The sequence below is a fragment of the Thermobia domestica genome, chromosome 1 (assembly GCF_964235325.1).
Source record: "Thermobia domestica chromosome 1, izTheDome1.hap1.1, whole genome shotgun sequence".
NCBI classification, from domain to species: Eukaryota; Metazoa; Arthropoda; class Insecta; order Zygentoma; family Lepismatidae; genus Thermobia; species Thermobia domestica.
In genome coordinates, this window is record NC_137454.1 from 222,091,485 (window position 1) to 222,111,040 (window position 19,556).

Genomic DNA, 19,556 nt, shown 5'->3' on the forward strand with positions numbered 1-19,556 from the left:
GATACATTTTTATTTAACATATGAATCCAGTAAATAAATATTCGAACCTGAAAAATAAAATCATTCAATCAAGAAACCTGGCAAAAATCTTATGATATCTTGGAAAAAGATGGATTTATTTATTTTTTTTTTAATTTATAAAATCCACCACAACTTTCTTGCTAATTGTTCATGGAACTTCCGCTAAATTTAAGAAAAGTAAATACCCAAATCTGATAATTATTTGTTTATTTGTAAATTTTCTTCCAATGAACAAAAAGATAATTAAATAATTTAATTTTTAAAAGAATGAAAATATATTTTACAAACTAGCTCTAATCGTGTTCAAAACACACGCATTTACTTGACAACATAAGATGTAGGTGAAACTTCTCATTTCCTTTCGCATAAGTTTGGCTGCAATATGACAAATCGTTAGGATGAATATGATTTTAAAAAAGGAAACAAATATTGATTTGCAGGTTACATAATTGAGGGTTTGGGTACAAAACCTCGCGCCCGAAATATCGCGGCCAGAATCCCGCGACACAAAACCTTGTGTTCCAATATCTTCCCTGACCTGAATCTCAAGTGTTCGAAAACTCGCCGTCCAAAAACTCGCATGCCAAAATATGGTTTGATTGTAATCTCACGTGGCCAAAATCTCGACAATCAAAATCTTGTCTGATCAAAGTATCGTGTGACCTAAACTTCACCGGCCAAAATCTTGACTGGTCAAAATCTCGCAATGTAAAATCTCAAAGGAAAAATCTCGCTTGACCAAAACTTCACGGGACGTAACCCTACCTAAGAGTCTCGCCAGTACAAAATCTTGCAGCAACGACTTCTTCAGTGTAGAGTGTTTTATATATTGCTATGTTTATAAACTCAAAACTTAACATATAGATAATTACATTACAAGTGAAATACATATTTTTCTCCTTCTGAAGTTTGACTATTGACTGCTATTTAAACGGCATTGATTATGTTTCGGTTATGCCCAGTAATTTAAAAATTCTCTTATGCATAACTCGGAAACCCAAAGCATGCACAACATAATAATTCACACGCTAATAGACAGGTCAAGATATACCACCATGTAAAGTTTGATCCCAATCAGATAAGTTCCCTGGATGAGTTATTGTTTTGGACCGCCACAACTCAGAAACCGCAAGCCTGCACAATATAATATTTCATACTTTTATACAGTGGTTCAAGGTATACCACCATATTAACTTTAATCCTGATCGAAATTGTCCTGAAGTTTTCAAGAAAAGAACAATCGGAGGACAAAAAACTAGAGTCGATTGTTAAGCAGTTTCTTCTTTTGTGTTTATTTTAGGGTTGTATATCAATTCATTTTGAACTTGTCAACTGTTTACGCTTTTAATGTACGGTAGTAGTAAGTACTCCTGAACACCCTGTAACTCAAGTATTTTATTATTATTATTATTATTATTATTATTATTATTATTATTATTATTATTATTATTATTATTATTATTATTATTATTATTATTATTGAGCTGAGCGAAGCGAAGCTCTTATACTCGGTTTAGCCGTTTGGTTGTCCGCGAACTCCTCCTAGACCGTTTGGCCGATCTCAACCAAACTTAGCACGCTGATAGAGTATGTCGTGCTGAGTGACAACATAGGTCGAAATCAAAAATTCGATGTACCATCGAGGAATAATGACCGAAAAACGCTTCCTCCTAGACCGTTTGGCCGATCTCAACCAAACTTAGCACGCTGATAGAGTATGTCGTGCTGAGTGAGAACATAGGTCGAAATCAAAAATCCGATGTACCATCGAGGAATAATCACCTAAAAACGCTTGCATAGACTTAACATGGAGAAAAAGTTTTCACGCGATTTTTTTGTCAACAATTAAAAATGGCATTTATTATTGCATAATGGCGACGAATGATTACGTAGTTTAAGCTCGCTCAGCTCATTTCATTGCAATCGGGTACATCCATTGCATTCCTAGTTATTATTATGGCCCCAGAAACTCATTCCGTATATTATTATAGTGAGATTTTTGTCCCGCAAAATCTTGGCCAGGCGAGATTTCGTCCCACAGGGCCTTATACAGAGTCGTTTTGTCGCGTGATTAGTGCTATACTAAAGAGTCGGAATAACATAAGTTTCCTGCAGTAGTCAGGCCCTTTAGTATGACGCTAATTATACGTCAAAATGACTCTGCATAAGGCCCACAATGTTGTGGTCAATCAAAATTTTGGGTGGTGAGGTTATGTCTGTATACCTTAACTGAGTTACTAAAATATTATAGTATTCGTTATAATTAGAATATTTTGATTAAAAAATGTCGCTAATTTCATCAGAATTACATGAGAAAACTCCAAATTTATTTGTAACTAGTTACATTACGTAAATAGTTATAGTTTCACAATATTAAAAGCATTTTGTAAAAAAAAAAATCCGTCTTAAAATATATTTCGTAACAGAATATATAGCTCGAGCGAAGTAACTCAGGTGGTAGAGCGTTGGCTTTGTATTTCGGAGGTCGTGAGTTCGATCCCCACTGCCGACCATCCTGGCTGGAGTTTTAAAGTGTTTTCCTCAGTCCTACCAGTCAAATGCCGGTATGGTTCCTACTAAACAGGCCCTGGCCGATACCTTCCCAAATCCTTTCCATTGTTTTTGTTGTCGTCGTCGTCATTGTTGTTGTTGTTGTTGTTAGATATCCAGTATGAAATGTTCTCTGAGATTTATCTGGTGATTATTTAATAATAGTAATAAAAAAAATAAAATACAGCTAAGCAGAGCACATATCTTTCTTTTCGTTCACTATACGTTTGGGATAAACTGTAAAGGAGCTATTAACTTCTGTTCACAAAAACTTAGGTTGTTTTCCAAGTCTGAATTGAAGAAATTTAACCTAGATTCTTACGTCCATTGGATCAGTTCGTACAGGAAAATTTGTTTTTCCTCTATTCTTTCACAGATTATCGTGCATAGTATTACATGAGCAATATACTACTTGCTGGTTGCCGCCTCGTAAATATGTATTTGGCATATAGAGTACATTCATAAGAGACTTGAAAAGAAATATATGATATATAGATAGATAAATGTAAAACACTGGCATGCTGAATGATAGACTATTCAAGCCTGTAACGGACAGGGTCACCAAGAAAGTAAGCTACAGAGATGGCACCCTTCAGAAGTCATGCTTTCGTGATTTAGTGGTTAGCGTCAAACCTTTGTGTATGCTCGTTTTGGCATCGTTTCGAGTCCTGTATACCAAAAATTATTCTTTTTTTCTACTAAAGTATAGAATCTGCATTTTATAGCAAAGAGGAAGGTCTTTCGCATTTAATTATATCGATTTTAAAGTTTCCACTGTGAAGTTTCTGATCATAATCCCATATAACTTTACCGCGTACACTAACTCATAAAACATGGGTTACAAATTCTATACCTCCAAGATCATGATAATATCAATTGTAAACCTTTGTCTAGAGTGCAAACCTTTACTTCTCCATTAACGAAAATAAATATCAGGACCCCATCTTTATCTATTGCAAGTGAATTTGTTTTATTTGCTGCCAAATCATGTACGTATTGCAGTGGTGCCCACCCCCCTCATGTCCATGACGCACCCCCCAATTGTCTATCCGTAGGTGTTCTTCCATGAAAAAATAAAATCTTTTCGATTAATTTTTACACCCCCTCAAACATATTTATAGAGATTTTAGCCCCCCCAAATATTTCAATGACGCAGTTTGCGTCATAGCCCCCCTTATGGGCACCCCTGCGTATTGTCTTCGGAGTACGGTGAGCATATAACAAATCGATAAAGAAAATCTATCAAGCAGTTTTTCTGGTCATCAAACATCTTGGTGTTCTTCGTATACAATGAACCTAATACAGTTACAGAAATAATGTTGAAGGTTTAATAAAATAACAAGAAAGCTATACAAAATGTCAATGTACTTGAATTCAATACCAGAAAAAAATATTATTCATCTGGACGAAACATTTTCTGATATCTCTTGCGTTATCCCTACAGTTTTACTTTACTACTACTACTTGCCTCTGGTACGTAGGGTCACTGGTTCAATCCCTGACCAAACAAGTTTGTGGCGAACATCATGCTCGTGGGTTTTCTCGGGGAACTCCCGTTTCCTCCCACTTTCTCATTCCATCAATTCTTCAATTATCGTGTACTTGCTTTATCACCGTCTCTTTTAGTCTAACAGGATAATCGTGGGACGTTACACTCAAAGATTTCACTTCATTTCATTTACTACTACTGCTGCTGCTACTACTACTACTACTACTACTACTACTACTACTACTACTAATAATAATAATAATAATAATAATAATAATAATAATAATAATAATAATAATAATAATTGTTTGACATATTTTGCTAAACACTTCAAGCAAAATGTATCTTCCATTGTAAACTCAACATTCTCTATTCTCTACTGTAACGGATTTATTGTAAACTCATCAATTGTCGAAATTAGACTGTCTTTACTGGAATCATTGCACAGACCCCTTACCAACAAATATAGCTACATTTTATATTGATGTTTCTGGTAGATGAGTTGTTCATTTTATATTATATTCTTAGAAACAGAGGATCATCAAAACGTAGTGAATACTCAATAATTTCTTGGATCTATTTCGCTTTTCCAGAAACTTACCGCATAATTGTATTGATAATTCTAAACGGTGGTAAATTCAGATTTTCTTCGAGAAAAGGAGGGTTTTCATTACACAGAGAGTAAAAAGTAGTAATACTACGAAAATGTTAATAATTTCAATGGAGCACAATCGGAGGAATTTTGTAGCCCCGGCAGGGATTCTTTCGTCCTTCGGATTATTCCTTGAAATCGTCATTCATTTTAATTATAGCTAAATATAAAATATACTTGATCATACTTCCGTATTTACGCAACATTCTAGTTAAGACTAACGCACGGGAGACCCGGGTTCGATTCCCGGCGGGAGCTCATGTGGTTCGGATTCCACGTTAATCAGTAGGTCCACGTCTCATATAGCCTCGCTGCTGAACGGGACGTAAAACTCAAAATCAATCAATCAATTAAGACTAACGCAATATATACCTACTCAAGTACAGAAACCTGTAAACTCAACGAACCACAAAATCAGTTTTATAAACAATTTTACGCCATACTCGTTTCTAAGAAATTGTATGTAAAACAATGCAAGGAAGAAAGCAATATTAGTTAGGTATTTCTCAGTTACCACGAGAAATAAATGATGATTACAAAGTCCCTTAGTTCGTCCTCATTTCCTTCTCTTGGTCATGGTCTACTGAGTACACACAGTTGACCTGGATCTTTCGGCTCAATGAACATTGTGGCTTTATTGTCTACTCCAGATGCAGTATTATGTAGAAAGGGTCTTCTTAGGTGTGCTTACGTACCAACAGAAAGAAAAAAATATTTCTTACACTTAAATTTGTTGAATGTATCAAATTAAAAAATTTGATGTTTTATTTTCCAGAAAGACCGTGAATAAAATTGGAATAATATTGTATGAAATGGAAATTCGCAATTTTACCAAAAAATTCATATTCGCATTACAATCTTCTCTTTAGCCTCGTAACTAACTGCTCATTCTTTTTGTGTGTTTGCAAGTTCACATTTTGTGAGTACAATATCCTGGATACCATCATTAAATATTTGCTCGGATAATGCCATTCCTGGCGATAAGAACCCAGAAATTCAACACCTCAATTCTCTTCCCGGAAATTCTTCTCAAAAGTAGTATTCAAAGGTTCAGAAATGAGGAATAACAGACTCTCGATATTATTCTCCTAGTAAAATTTTTGTATAAGTCTTACAAACTATGTAGTTCGGAATTGTAATTATAAAACTGTTAGTTATTGTTACTTTACCTTTTAGGTACACAGTACGTTCAGTAAGATCCAGGACTACCCCAAGATAATATATTTAGCAAAGACAGAAAAAAAAACATTATCACTTTACTTTTCTATTAAGAATGTAACAGAAGTGCCGAACAGCATTTCAGTGCACGACATTTCTAGACTATTCCACTCTAGAGCTTCCACCACTTATGTGTGGCTCGCTAACGATGGTGTATATAGAAAAGTAACGTGGTAATAAAGTATCCTGTATCGTTAAGTATTTTATTTCGAGGTAGTTCCTAAACTAAAAAAGCAATGTGTATTCTTATGTTTTGATTTCATTTTATTTTCAGTTTAGCGCCCCTGAAACACAGCTTAACTAGAATCCGAACCATATAAACTCCCGCCAGGAATCGAACCCAGGCTTCCCACACCAAAGATGCATACGCTAACCTCTTAGCCACAAGGTAACTTTGTTCTATGTTTTTGTTGTAGGCCCATAGCAAAGGAGTAGCTAGCAGGCTAGCTCTCCTGAAACATCTTTTATTCCCCCTAAACTAAAACATTCAATTTCTTGTTGCGATTTAGATACGAATGGAAGGCAAACACAAGTTAGCTCCTCCAACATTGTCTCAGTACCCGGCCGTAGTGTACTGGCTACGGGTTTGGTTGTCTGGTGCCTTTATTGTTCTTCCTACAAGACAAAATTACATAGGAAAAATAAGGACCAGTTCTTTAATATTTTCGTTAATGTATAGAAAGAGTACTAGTGAATTCTATCTGGGTCATAAAGATAATTGAAATACGTATAGTTGTCAAAAATTGTCATATAGTTAATTCTTTTTGTCCAAGACAGACGTTTAAGATCATCAAGATCTACCACCCCCATACCAAGTTTAGTCCAATTCGGATGAGTCCGATAGATGTCTATTTGTTGAGAATGTGACTCAAAATTTGACCGCTCGTTAGAGGTGTAGTAGCTAGGAAGGCGAGCGGGGCGGTCGCCTCGGGCGCAGATAGCAAGAGGGCGACGAACGAGCAAGAAGAAAGGAGAAGAAGAGTTGGAAATAAGTAATGATGCGACGCCCGAAAAGATATTGGCGTCCTTTTAAATCAATATTGTTGTCTGTTTGCAAAGAAGTAGATTTGGTAAACTATTTCTAGCTCGCTTTGCTCGCAAAACAAATGTTTCAATAAAAGTAGTAGCGAGATCAGTAGCGTCTCGTGAACACCTCCAACGGGGGGCAACTTCAAAATTTGAAATGGAATGTGGTATAACTGTTGGAATCGTTCGAAAGGACATTAAATGTCATGCAACTTTTAGAGGACACACTTTGTCATATCCTTTCCCATTTAGCCGCTAGAGGCGTTGTTGCAGACTTCTATCTGACTGTCCGTAGCAGTCCTTTATCTCCGCTAATAATGCACATAGAGCCGTCAAACAAACAATTGAACTACCAAATCGTATGTGTATTTTATTATTTCTTTTAATGTAATGGCTTTATTATCACTGCGGGAAAGAACCTGTAGACTCAATTCACAAGTCATAAATATTTATATTAAGAGTTACTTACCTAATACTATCCACATAACAATTACATTTCCTCCAATAGCGACCAGCAACATAAGAGCAAACACCGTGGTCCATGCCAATTGTTGCCACCACTCCATGGATTGTCTGCGTCGAGAACTTGAGGATGGGGAACTAGTTGTGACGTCATCCACAACTGAACGATCCACAAACAAACTATTGTTATCTGATAATGTCCAATTTGATTCGGTTGTCCCACTATACACCACATACTGTAAGGTTCTGTTCACGATAAACTGTGCACTCATTGTGGTTAACACATTATCAAAAGTCACCAACTCTTGAAGATCTGTTGACTGAATTTCCGAAATGTGGTCCAAACGCAGAGTTTCTGACATTAAGGAATCCGTTTAATCTGAAAGAAAGAGCAATACAATTGTGAGTGACAAATTAACTCTTAATGAATATTTGTATGGAAATTCTGTTATAAAGTGTCAGTTGCTACTTAACTACAAGATTATTATCTGGTTAATATCACTTTCTGTTCTTTAGCCAACCTAGTGGGTTCACTCAATATAATTCCAATTACTTTGCTTGGTCAACTTGGGTTCAGGCAATAAAACTAAGTCAAGATAACATTCGAATAAATTGAAATGAGCTTCCTAACTTTGATACGATAAACTCAAGTTTTACGGGGAACAAAATGGTAATACAAGGAGATAAACAGTGAACATCTTCAACATATCTCGGCTAATTTAGATATTTGTGAAGATGATTTTAGAGATAGAGATAATTATAATATTTTTTACAGTAAAAGTAGATATTGTGCGAGGTTGGTTGAGATAAGAGGTTTCTTAGTGTAAACTAATTTGGTTGTTTGCTTAATTTGGAAATCAATCAACCAAATAATCCAGTGCATTAGAAACGGTATCGACCCATCTTGCCTAATTGTATTTTCGCTAACATTTAATCAGATTCCATCCATAGATAAAAGTCATATTCGCTATTTTAGACAAAATACGAATTTATATTTGGCCTAATTGTGATTTGGGGCCTAATGATCTTATGAAATTAAATTTTTTCAGTTTAACGTCCTATGATTATGTCCTTTAGGCTAAGGTAGACGGATGATTAAGGCAATTGAATGATGATGGAAGAATCGGCGAAATGAGAATGTGGAAGGAAACAGGAGTGTCCTGAGGAAATCCAACGACCAGTACAAACTTATTTGGGAGGGAATCGAACCAGGGACTCCCTTGCACCAAAAGAAAGCGCTCTACTACTATGCCAACGTTAACCTATCTAACGATATTCCATTCAAGCTGGAAATTCCATATATATACAAAAATCTGACAGTTTCAAACGAGCACTAAAATTTCTAACTTGAGTTTCACCTGCTGTTATATAGATATTCAACATAGAAATGTGACATGGTAACTTTAAGATATTATAATGTAATCATGAAAATTCACAGCTAAAATAAAATTTAAAAAAAAAATAATTGTTCAAAACTCCTATCAATCTTCATTTCATTATACCTATTATGGTCTACGACGTTATTCACCAAATGCTACAAATATTTGCTAAATGTATTGTTACCTGTAAATTATGCTTTTATCTATGTATGACAGATTGAGTCATACATCCGAAACATAAGTTACAGATTTAAAAAAAAAAAAAATAAAACGTGTACGTTCAATTTTTTTCCTTCAGTATTATAATTAATGTTAATAATAATTTTTAAGTGTATGTGATTTGTGTATTTGAAATCATTTATATTTATAGTTATTTGAAATAAAATGCACTTATAAAATAGTTAATTATATTTTGTTTTATTTACTTACTTATTTTTTGTAAACAATTTCTTCATTAGATGTGGAACTCATTTATGGATAAGTATAGGTATAGAAACACTATCAGATTTACTATATAACGAGTATTTATTTTCTAGTCCAAATGGGAATTTGTATTTCACAATGCCGGATACGAATTTTATCTGCAAATGACAGCAAAGAAAATTGACGGTTGGTATTTTTAAACAATGTTTCGATAGAAAAGATTTTTTTAAAAAAAATCATAGATATTTGTTTCGAATATTATAATCTACATGTATACAAATACATATTGTATCCTCAATATATGCTATTGTGCTCTTTGTAAATGGATTCTGTTATGATTTAATAAGAATGTATGTAGTAAGAAACATAAAGAGATTTTTTTATCTATTGGCTGCTTTGGTGTTCCTTTTCAAATCATTGGCTGTACTAGTAATGTGAAATCTAAACTATTTAAAACACAAAGCATAATATTAAATGATGGGAGATAAAATACAATACGCGTTCATTATCGACAAATATCCCTTTGCAACTACGCAACCGTATTTTCAACATCCTTTCTTTTATAAATAAGTTGTATTTGTTAAAACGTCCCACGTTTACCTTTTAGACTAAAAGAAATGGATAGTTAATGAAGATGAATTATTAAAGTTAAATTAATATTTTGTGCTTTCCCACCCGGAATCTAACACCAACGTGTACGATTACAAACATGTTGTGCAATGTACTTGACATGGTATGTTTAGAGGTCATATTTAACAAAAACTTTTACAAAGCAGTTGTGACTGAATGTGACTCCATGCGTTATACTGATAACTAGTTTTCTGCAATAGGATGTATTGAAGAAAAGTATGTATAATGCGTTTGTATTTCGGTATTTCATATATTACTCCTCTTAGACAGCTTATAAATACCTACAGGAAGTTAAGAATATCAAGAGGAATGTCATTCAAGAAATACTCCATGTAAAGTGGCTGCGAAATCTCAATTTAGTCGTCTCTAAAATTTTCTTCCTTGATTTCTAACACAAATAAAATTTTTATATTGACACAAAACTAATCTAAGTTTATTCTTTTCTGGTGTGATGCAGTATTTGAAGCGTATGTTCACACCTTAGAATTTCAAGTTCAAATTCCTTGAAACAAATGCTAAAATAAAATATGCAGAATGGATTGTCAGTGCCACTGTGCCATTCAAATGATGGGATGTCAAATTTGTTGCATGGAATATACGACATGATAGTACAAAGAGTCACAGTTAATGCAGGATTGTTTAGAAGCTAAGGTCTACAGTAGTATGTCTGAAGTACGGAGAAAACTCCAGCACACTTTAAAAAGGAAAATCCGTAGAATTCAACTGACGGCGGTATTCCTGGCTTCTTCTGCCACGGCAGGATAACTGCCATCTTGTAGTAGTACAGATGTTTTGTGCTGTGTAGCTTCCACACACAACCAGATAATATTTATCAAAATAAATATGCATGATTTTCTGTGTTTTGTACCCGCCAATAGAGGACACACACAGTTCCGTCTATTTACGGCTGTACAGATTGGTCATGGCTAAGCAATAAACTTATGCGTAGCGTAGTACAGAAAAGCTTGTGTGTATAACACAGAATCTTGCTAATTTCCTCCTCTCCAGGTTTCTACTAATAAAATTCTTCTTCTCCAGGTTTTCTAGACTAAAAATCGGCTCTTTTTCTCTCAGTTTTCCAGTTGCAACTATTGGTGAATATGCAGTGCATAGCTAAGAAATTATATAGACCAAACAATGCTGAAGTGTATCCCATATCTATTTTAAGTTTTGCTACTACTAAATTGGATTTTTTCCACTCGTTGCATTAAAATAATTTTGTAACAAAAATAACCTCTTAAAAACAGCTTTTCTGTATAGGCAAGAGCTATTTTTAGTTAGTGGTTAGTTGCTGGTTTAGAGGCTCTTATCATAATCTCCAGAAAGAAAGCATATGAGATACAGACACATATTCGATCCTCTCTTAAAGTTTAACTTAAGATCAGTTTCATATGATTTTCAAACATAATACAATTCAAATCTCAGACACCAAAGGTTGAAAAGCTAATTATTTTACCATGAAGTAACTTCACCTTGTTAGTTGTAGTCCAAGGCACAGTTTTTACTTTAAAGAAATATTTTATATTTTTTTTCATTTTATTACACAGTATTACGTAATAATACATTTACTAACCTCATATCTAGAAAAAATAGCTAATCAATTATCTTTGATATACTTATTTTATCATATTTAGCATCTTATATCCTCCATACCAAGAGTGGAATCCAATTGCATATCGAATACAAAACCACCTTAATGGTCTCCTATTATATTTGTGTGGAATCAATAAGTAATCATACTTTGCCTTATTTTTTCTTATTTCTATTTCAAAAATAAACCTATTACATCTATGTGCTCAAGAACTTACTGATATTGTTATTTTCGTTATAGTTATCATAGTCAATGTACATTTTTATTGAAATTCAAAATGTAAGGCAAATACATTCAATGACAATTGTGTTGCATAATATATTTTCGTCCAGAAAATTGCGTTTTGTTTAGTTACAACCATTTAAATATTCTACTATATTTTCTATATCCTTCTTTAGCTTAAGGAACATTCGTGGTATGTAAAACTCAAGCAAACAAAGAAGTTAGAGTGTTAGAAAATTGATAACTTCTTGCTTTATGGGCAAATTGAATGACAGTATGAACCCTTCATTGTAACCGTTATACATGGCAATACATCAGACGACAAAATTAGGTTATAACCACACTTTGACTTACAAAGTTAAAACCCAAACCTAATTTTTTAACATTTTAACACTTAATGTTTAAGGCTGTGTTGAATTTTCAGTCATTGTCTTACAATTATTACTGTTACTAATGTAATCAGATCTCATATTAAATGTTACATTCACGTCTTGAGAATTATTGTATGCTAGTTTATTTCTTTTAAAATATCTCATCATTATTTCATAGTGTAAATTATAAATATAATCCAGTTGTCTTTCTGTTACACTACCTAATCCTTCAGCTACATTTCATATACACAACAATCATTGTGTATATCTTCTGTAATCTTATATCTTCTGTAATCTGAAAGCAATTTACAATAACCTAATTTACCTTGTGATATTACAAATCAATCAAGAACACAAAAGAGATTATGTAATACTCTAATTGTGGTGGGCAAAATTCAGCAGAGAATTCGAACGTGGCTATGTGGTTACGCTCACGAATTCATGGAATGAGACCCAGGTTCGATTCCTGGTGGATACTTATGTGATGCAGATCCTTGTTAAGCTGTACCTTCACATCTCACATAGTCTCGGTGCTAAAAGGGGTGTTAAAATCTAAATCAACGAATCAAAGTATAGCAGCAGAAGAAACGGGTTTTTGTATTACAATACAATTAACGCACGGTCATTGAACCTGAGAATAAACTTAGAAATAAATAAATAGTAAAAAATTGCAATTGTCTTTACAACGTCAGAAATAGATTTTATTAGTAATACTTGTAGTACTAGAAAATTTATTCGTAAGCCTTTTCCTTTAACACAGAGGAGGATAACAAAGAGATATCTTCTTTTAAGAAAATTACATGAAGTAACAGCTTGTATTACTAACGTAAGCTTTCGAGTTTCCGAGTTTCAAATTCTGCTACAGACCTTCCAATCCTCTTCTCCACGTACGTCATAATTAAAAAGAGCAGGAAAACTGTGTTCTCATTAACTATGTTAACAAATCCATTACATCGGGTTCTGCCGTAATTATTAGGTTACAGGTTACCTGTAATTACGGGAAAGACTCAATATACTTCAAATAATTTTAAACTGTGTTTTCGATGTTACTTACTTGTTAGTAAGACAAAGTAATTAAACATCTCCAACTTCCTTAGTTATTGAAATATCTATATAAGTAAAATTGAAAATAATATAGTGAGCAAACTTTATAACATGGTGTTAATTATGTTGATGAATATGAAAGATCAAGATTATTTAAGTGAGGTTTAAATTTAAGTCTTTATTAACAGATATTTTCAGAGAGAAGATCTGTAACCAACAATTTTCCTATTAACATTTTACTTAACTATATCATTGCTTTCAGCTAATGACCGTAACGTCGTTATCCAGAATTTCCTTAGCTAGTAGGCTTGGTTTAATAAGCACGTTATTACAAATCCTTCAATTAAAATTTCAAAAGAAGAAAGGAATTCAGTTACATATGGAGTAAAGTATGTTTACACAGCGGTGGAATTTTAACACTAACAATAATCTTAAATAATAACGAAATTATAAATGGATAAAATGTTTCTTATCTCTACTCTGATTTTTTAGAATGGCAAGAAACACCAGCATACAATGGGGAGGGACATCAAAATAATTGAACATATCACTGTTTCATGCCGCATATGAGCTCACATGGACTATCTCATAAAACACAATAATGTTTCATGAAACATTTACCAATTTCTGGTCCACAACACGAAACTAATCAACAAAATCCATCATAATACTTATATAAGCCAAAATCAGCTTTAGAAACGATAAAAATAAACTGTACCGGTATCGAACAATCAGAATATATGTAAGGTACCTTCAAGTAAATCTGCCGTTACTAAAATCAATAAAATAGACAGTGTAGTAACTTTCGTTATATAGCAATTCTATTGATTCTCAGCATACTTGCATACGAAATAAAAAAAAATATATGAAAATGTCAGAAAGTTGCAGTAAAACCACAATAACCGTTAAAGCACTGTAAGGCAATTTGGAACAGATAAACGCTAATGTCTTTTAACAAACTTATAAGAAATAGTAACTCTAGACACTTCTATATAGTCAGGAAGTTCTTTGGAGAAGAGGAATACTTCCAATATTCTGCACTGAGAGAGAAAAAATAAACCAAATAGTAGTCTAGAACAAAAGTCTTGCCCAAGGGCACACTGACTTCTTCGCTAAGTCCCAAGAGTCAAGAGATAGCAAGCTCATAATAACATATTGTGTCAGCACCGTTCTGTAGAAAGCGGTGGAATTACGCGTAACGTCATTATGCTTGGTTAGTATCAGAGTAAATAGATACTACATAGGGGTAATGACACTTCATTTTCAATTATGGACAACAAAATAGACCAATAAAAAATCCTGAAACAAATTTCCTATCAATCACAGCATCTGAAACATATTTTCTCTACTACCAAAATGGACAAGGATGTTATAAAATAGAGGATCTGTCCATACAACAAAATCGTGAAACCAAACGTCACAGCTTCGCCCCACCTACTCTGCCCACTCCGCACCACTAAGATCGCAATGTTTCGAGCCAACAATCATGGCGGAAACGAGAGTAGCCAATCAGATGTTCCGGCTCAGACGATGCTCGGTTGTGTTCTTGCTTCACTGAGTTCATATGATGAAGATACGTATTGGCAGATCCTCTATTTTATAACATCCTTGAAAATGGATACCATCACAGACTATAGCAAATTTCTGAAATATGAATACTATACTTAAATAACACATGAGGATGAAAATGACGACTATTATTTTATTCAATATTTCCCCTTTTCTCTCCTTTTTCCTTTCTTTTTTACAAATAATGTTTAGAATTAACGTTCTTATGTTAATATTTCTGTATGTCTTTGTTAGTCAGGCATGTGGAAATACCTGAAATAATAAATAATCATCCTTCTAAGTAGATACAAAGAGCAAAACGTAGTGTTTCTTAGTTGAGCAATTTACAGTCTTTCGTATGATTAAATTTCTTAGGATTTTTTTTATATAGGTCCTTTTTAAAAAAAAAAACATTCTAGGTAATAATAACAGTTATGCAGATTTTTGGGGTGCTCAAAATGAGATTCAGATCACTTCAGTACTCAGTAACAAGTGCGTTGCGTGCCTAGAGATGTGATTATTAGAGTAAACGGATTATCTCGTACATTAAATTAACGAATAGTATATTACTTGAAAATACCAGTGCATATTTACAGTAGGTCAACCTATAAATTCATTTAAATTTTAATACTTTTTACACTAAATATATAATTTAACAAACTTTTAGAATGTATTGAGTTTCATTCGTCTGTGCTCGTTAATTTTGGGAAAGAACACTTTTGGCTATAAATTTGAGAGTGTTTTCTTTGTAAAATTTGTTACACCCCAAAGTGACTCTTATCCACCTTTATTAGTATATGCCCTTCCTGCTGGTCTCGTGGCTAGCGCGTATGCTTCTGGTGAACGTAGTCTTGGGTTTGATTCCCGATGGGGGAGACAATAAAATTTAGTTTTACATTCATTCATGTTCATTAATCATGCATCTTCTTTAGCCTAAAGGGCATAAGCGTGCGACGTTAAAATAATTTAATTTCTTTACTAGTATGCTGCCCACATATTGCGCATATTTATAATATGCGAACAGAAGTACGCCATAAAGCTATAAGTGCGTAAAACGCGCACCAACATCTCTAGGTATCCACTACAAGCAAGATTTCTATCTCTTCGGGTTCAGGACAGGGCGGAGCTGAGGGTTGCGTCTGTAGGGAAACACACGAAGCAACTATTTGCATGTACATAAACCAAATTTTTCTTACAAACAATAGTCACTGCAATAAACGTCTGTCTCTTTCTTCAAGTAACACTTAACTTTTGCTTCAGTTTATTTTAATATTGTATCTACAATCAATTTGATAGAGCACTATGTGGGTCTTCTACTTGAGAGCTGGTAATACCGGAGAAACTCAATAGAAAAATGGGTTAACCACGAAATAAAATACTATATGAGGAAACTATTTTACATAGTATGCGAAAGCAGTATGCTAACTCGTGATAAGCAACCATAGTAGTCTTCGAGGTACTCGTAAGCTGCCTGAAGACTGTATTGTAAATAGTGGAATTGTAAATAGCAGGTGAACTGACAAACATCTACAAATACCGAAATCAAATTTAAGAGGAAATTAGAGTTACCTGAAATTTGTTGCGGAAGAGTTGAGTTGATTTTAACGTCCCGTTCAGCAGCGAGGCTATATGAGACGTGGACCTACTGATTAACTTGGAATACGAACCACATGAGCTCCCGCCGGGAATCGAACCCGGATCTCCCACGCCATAGGCGCATATGCTAACCGCTTAGCCACGAAGGAGCTCTTTGTTGCGGAAGAGTAAGACGCTTATTGTAGCAATGGAATTTGGGAAGAGAATGTTAATTTATGCACATTTTCACTGTCGCATTGCACCAGCTCCTACGAGCAGTGGCATCATCTTCTCTATACCCTGACGCGGAATAGATACAATTCTTGTTTGTAGCACAGGTTGCTGCATTTTTTTCGCATGAATTAAATTTTTGTTTCTGCGTATACTTACCATCGTTTCTTCCTGGTTCCCGTATTGGACGGAATGCACCAGAGTGAACTCATACGGACTAGATGTTTCCACGAAAGTACAATGGTGCAACCCACGGGATCCTAACGACTGGATTATACCACGGGCCGAGAGAGGAGACGGCTTATGCGTATGACTGACGGATCCGACAACCACATACTGCTCACTGACGTAATCATTGGAAGCTTTTGTGCAGCACCCAGTCTCCTCATGAAAAGCTCGGCGCCATCTGCCAGGGGAACATATTTGCACTAATCCATTGCTGTGGCTACCGCTGACTGCACATCGTAGGACAATGGAAAATGGGTTCCAGGCCATGAACCCATGTTTGGACTGCATGTTTGACGTCATTATGTTATGTGAATCGTGTATCGAGCAGATTTTCTTTGATTTTGAGAAAACTATACAAATTGAAGGGGCCAGATCCGGGCTATACAGTATTTGCTAAAAGAATTTCTTAGCAGCAAAAATTCATTTCTTTTAGCTCTACCCATTCGTACCTTTTCATAGAGCAAGTACACCGTATTACCTATAAGTGGACTTCTTTCACTGATCACTTCAGTTTCCGAGGTGTTGCCTGATAAGCCGCAGAGTTCACTATGCGATTAGGTGCACACAATGAACCAGGAACATATCAAGATATAGCAGGAAAGAATATTCCCATTACTTTAACAGTGCTTGGCAATCTTAAAAATTTTGGCCGTTGGAGATCTTTGATGATTCAATGCTGTTAATTGCGTTTTTGACTGCAGTCAGTACTAGTGCGCCCACGTTTCGTCTCCAGTAATGATTTGGCTCAGGAAGGTCCCCTCATGTTGATTAAAACGGAAATGTGAGAGAGATAAACCCATACAAGTTCTCTTGTGGTCGTTTCTCAGTTGTCGCGTACACCTGTCGCACAATTTTCCATACTCTAAACATTCGTGAACAATGTTCTACATTCTAACATGTAATAGATTAAGATATACTTAAAACTCTTTCAGAAACATTCGATGATTCGCTCGTACAGCCTCTTTAATTGCAGGAGGAACTCTGCTGTCGTACGAGGAGTCAAGCTCCTTTGTTTACCAATTACACACATGCTACCGCCAGTGAAGTTCCGGAACTATTTACGCACATAACGTATCATCATCACATTTGCGCTATATTCTTATTGTAATCCCTTGTTCTGTGTGAATTTCAACTGGTGCCCACAAAAGCCTAAAAAAAGAAGGATCGCGTCTCTTCTAGTATCTATACAGAGGATGAAGTCGTTATTTTGTGTACGTGCCATTCAGCAATAAACAGGCGCTCCAACTTGATTCTGCTGCCTCGGCCAAATAGCAACTTCCAATCTGCAATAGTACAAATACTCGTATATTCATTACGGAACCTTACTTTCTGACTTTCCCTCGTATTTCACTCCCACAGTTCTTGGGAGTGTAGCTACTTTACATTTTCAATACGAACTGACAAATGTACGAAATACTTGTGCAAAAGTATGCTTCATTCGATCTGTCCCTTATGGTTAGTAAATATATGGAATTAGCAATGTTACTCAATTTCTCAAGGTTTGTACTTCTTCAGACCTTTCTACTTTTTCACTATGTTTAGTAACTAACAAAAAAGAAAGTAGTACTTGAAGATTTTCTCATTTACATTTGCTACTGATTGCTCGACAGGTGAATTTTCAGTTATCAAATTTTCACGGCATTTCACATCCGTCTACACAATTATGGTTGACACTTCGCTAATCTGAGGCGTTCGGATAATACCTGCGCAGAATTAATACTTGACTGTGAGATGTTACCTTACTAAAGCCATGGATATGCGAATTGAAAATGTTTCATAGCTACATTATATAAAAAAAAAAAAAAAAAAAAAAAAAAAAAAAACTATTGAATGATTAACAACATTGCAAATTATATTAGTTTTATACGACATTATATCATTCTTCTTTCTCTTGTAGTTTTGATGCATAATACTTTTAATCAATGAATGTGTTCTATTTAATCCATTCTATTATTGAATTTACTTTCCTCTTTGAGGAAGCATATTTGAGAGCATATTTGAACATATTAACTGTGCTTATGTAGTTTACATTAGTTGAAAACACATTACGCGAAGTTCTGCCTTGTGGAGGCTAGCACACTCGCTTTTGGTATACAGAGTCTCGGGTTCGGTTCCCAATAGGGTAGCTTTGAAATTTGAATGAAATATAGTTCAGATTTCATAGGATACCTAGGTGCTGAAATAGGACGAAAAATTTCCATTAACCACCCACAATACGCAAAGAAGTGTTGTGTGTCATTCATAATTACTAAGGGGACTCATTTTTGCACGAGAAATTTATAGTAAGACTATCCATGGCTTTGGATTGATTATGTTAACAAAAGAAACACTGACTAAAGCTTAAAACCCACTTTATTTTAAATTATAATTTAGAACCGTTACAAATTATAATTTAAAATAAAGTGCATTTTAAGCTTTGGTCAGTGTTTCTTTTGATAAGAGAAATGTATGTATAGAAATTAACGCTAAGGTTGCCTACAAGACAAGAATTAAGTCTGCTTCGTCACGAAAAGATCTCAAGAAAACAATACCTCATCTCGGAAAGTATTTCTATTTACTTCCTCGGCTCGGCTCGGAAAGGCAGTGTCTCGTCTCGCATCTTATTGCTAAAATTTTGTCTCGTGTCGTACACAACCCTCATGACCGCTAAATATAGCTAACAAACTTTACAGTTACCGAATCAATTTTTTTTTTTCCATTTTGAAATAGACAATTTCATTATATACGTACAATCTTTTCCGGACAAATTCATCAATATTTGTCCAATTTTCAGATGATATAAGTGATCTTAAATCTATTGTTAATATTTCTTCATAAAATATATTACTATTATTACTATTATCATTATTATTATTTACGAACATCGTTGTCAGTTACTAGGATACAAAAGTCCCAA

At 34.5% G+C, this 19,556-nt stretch overlaps 1 protein-coding gene across 1 annotated transcript in view; it reads right to left on the bottom strand.

The window, feature by feature from the left end:
- Positions 1 to 7,780, bottom strand: part of LOC145678744 (tachykinin-like peptides receptor 86C) — a gene marked incomplete in the record, with an annotated part of 805,565 nt that extends 797,785 nt beyond the window's left edge. The window contains 1 exon segment of the mRNA XM_081749208.1: positions 7,426 to 7,780. Within this exon segment, the coding sequence (XP_081605334.1) occupies positions 7,426 to 7,780 (355 nt within the window).
- Positions 7,781 to 19,556: the final 11,776 nt, after the last annotated feature.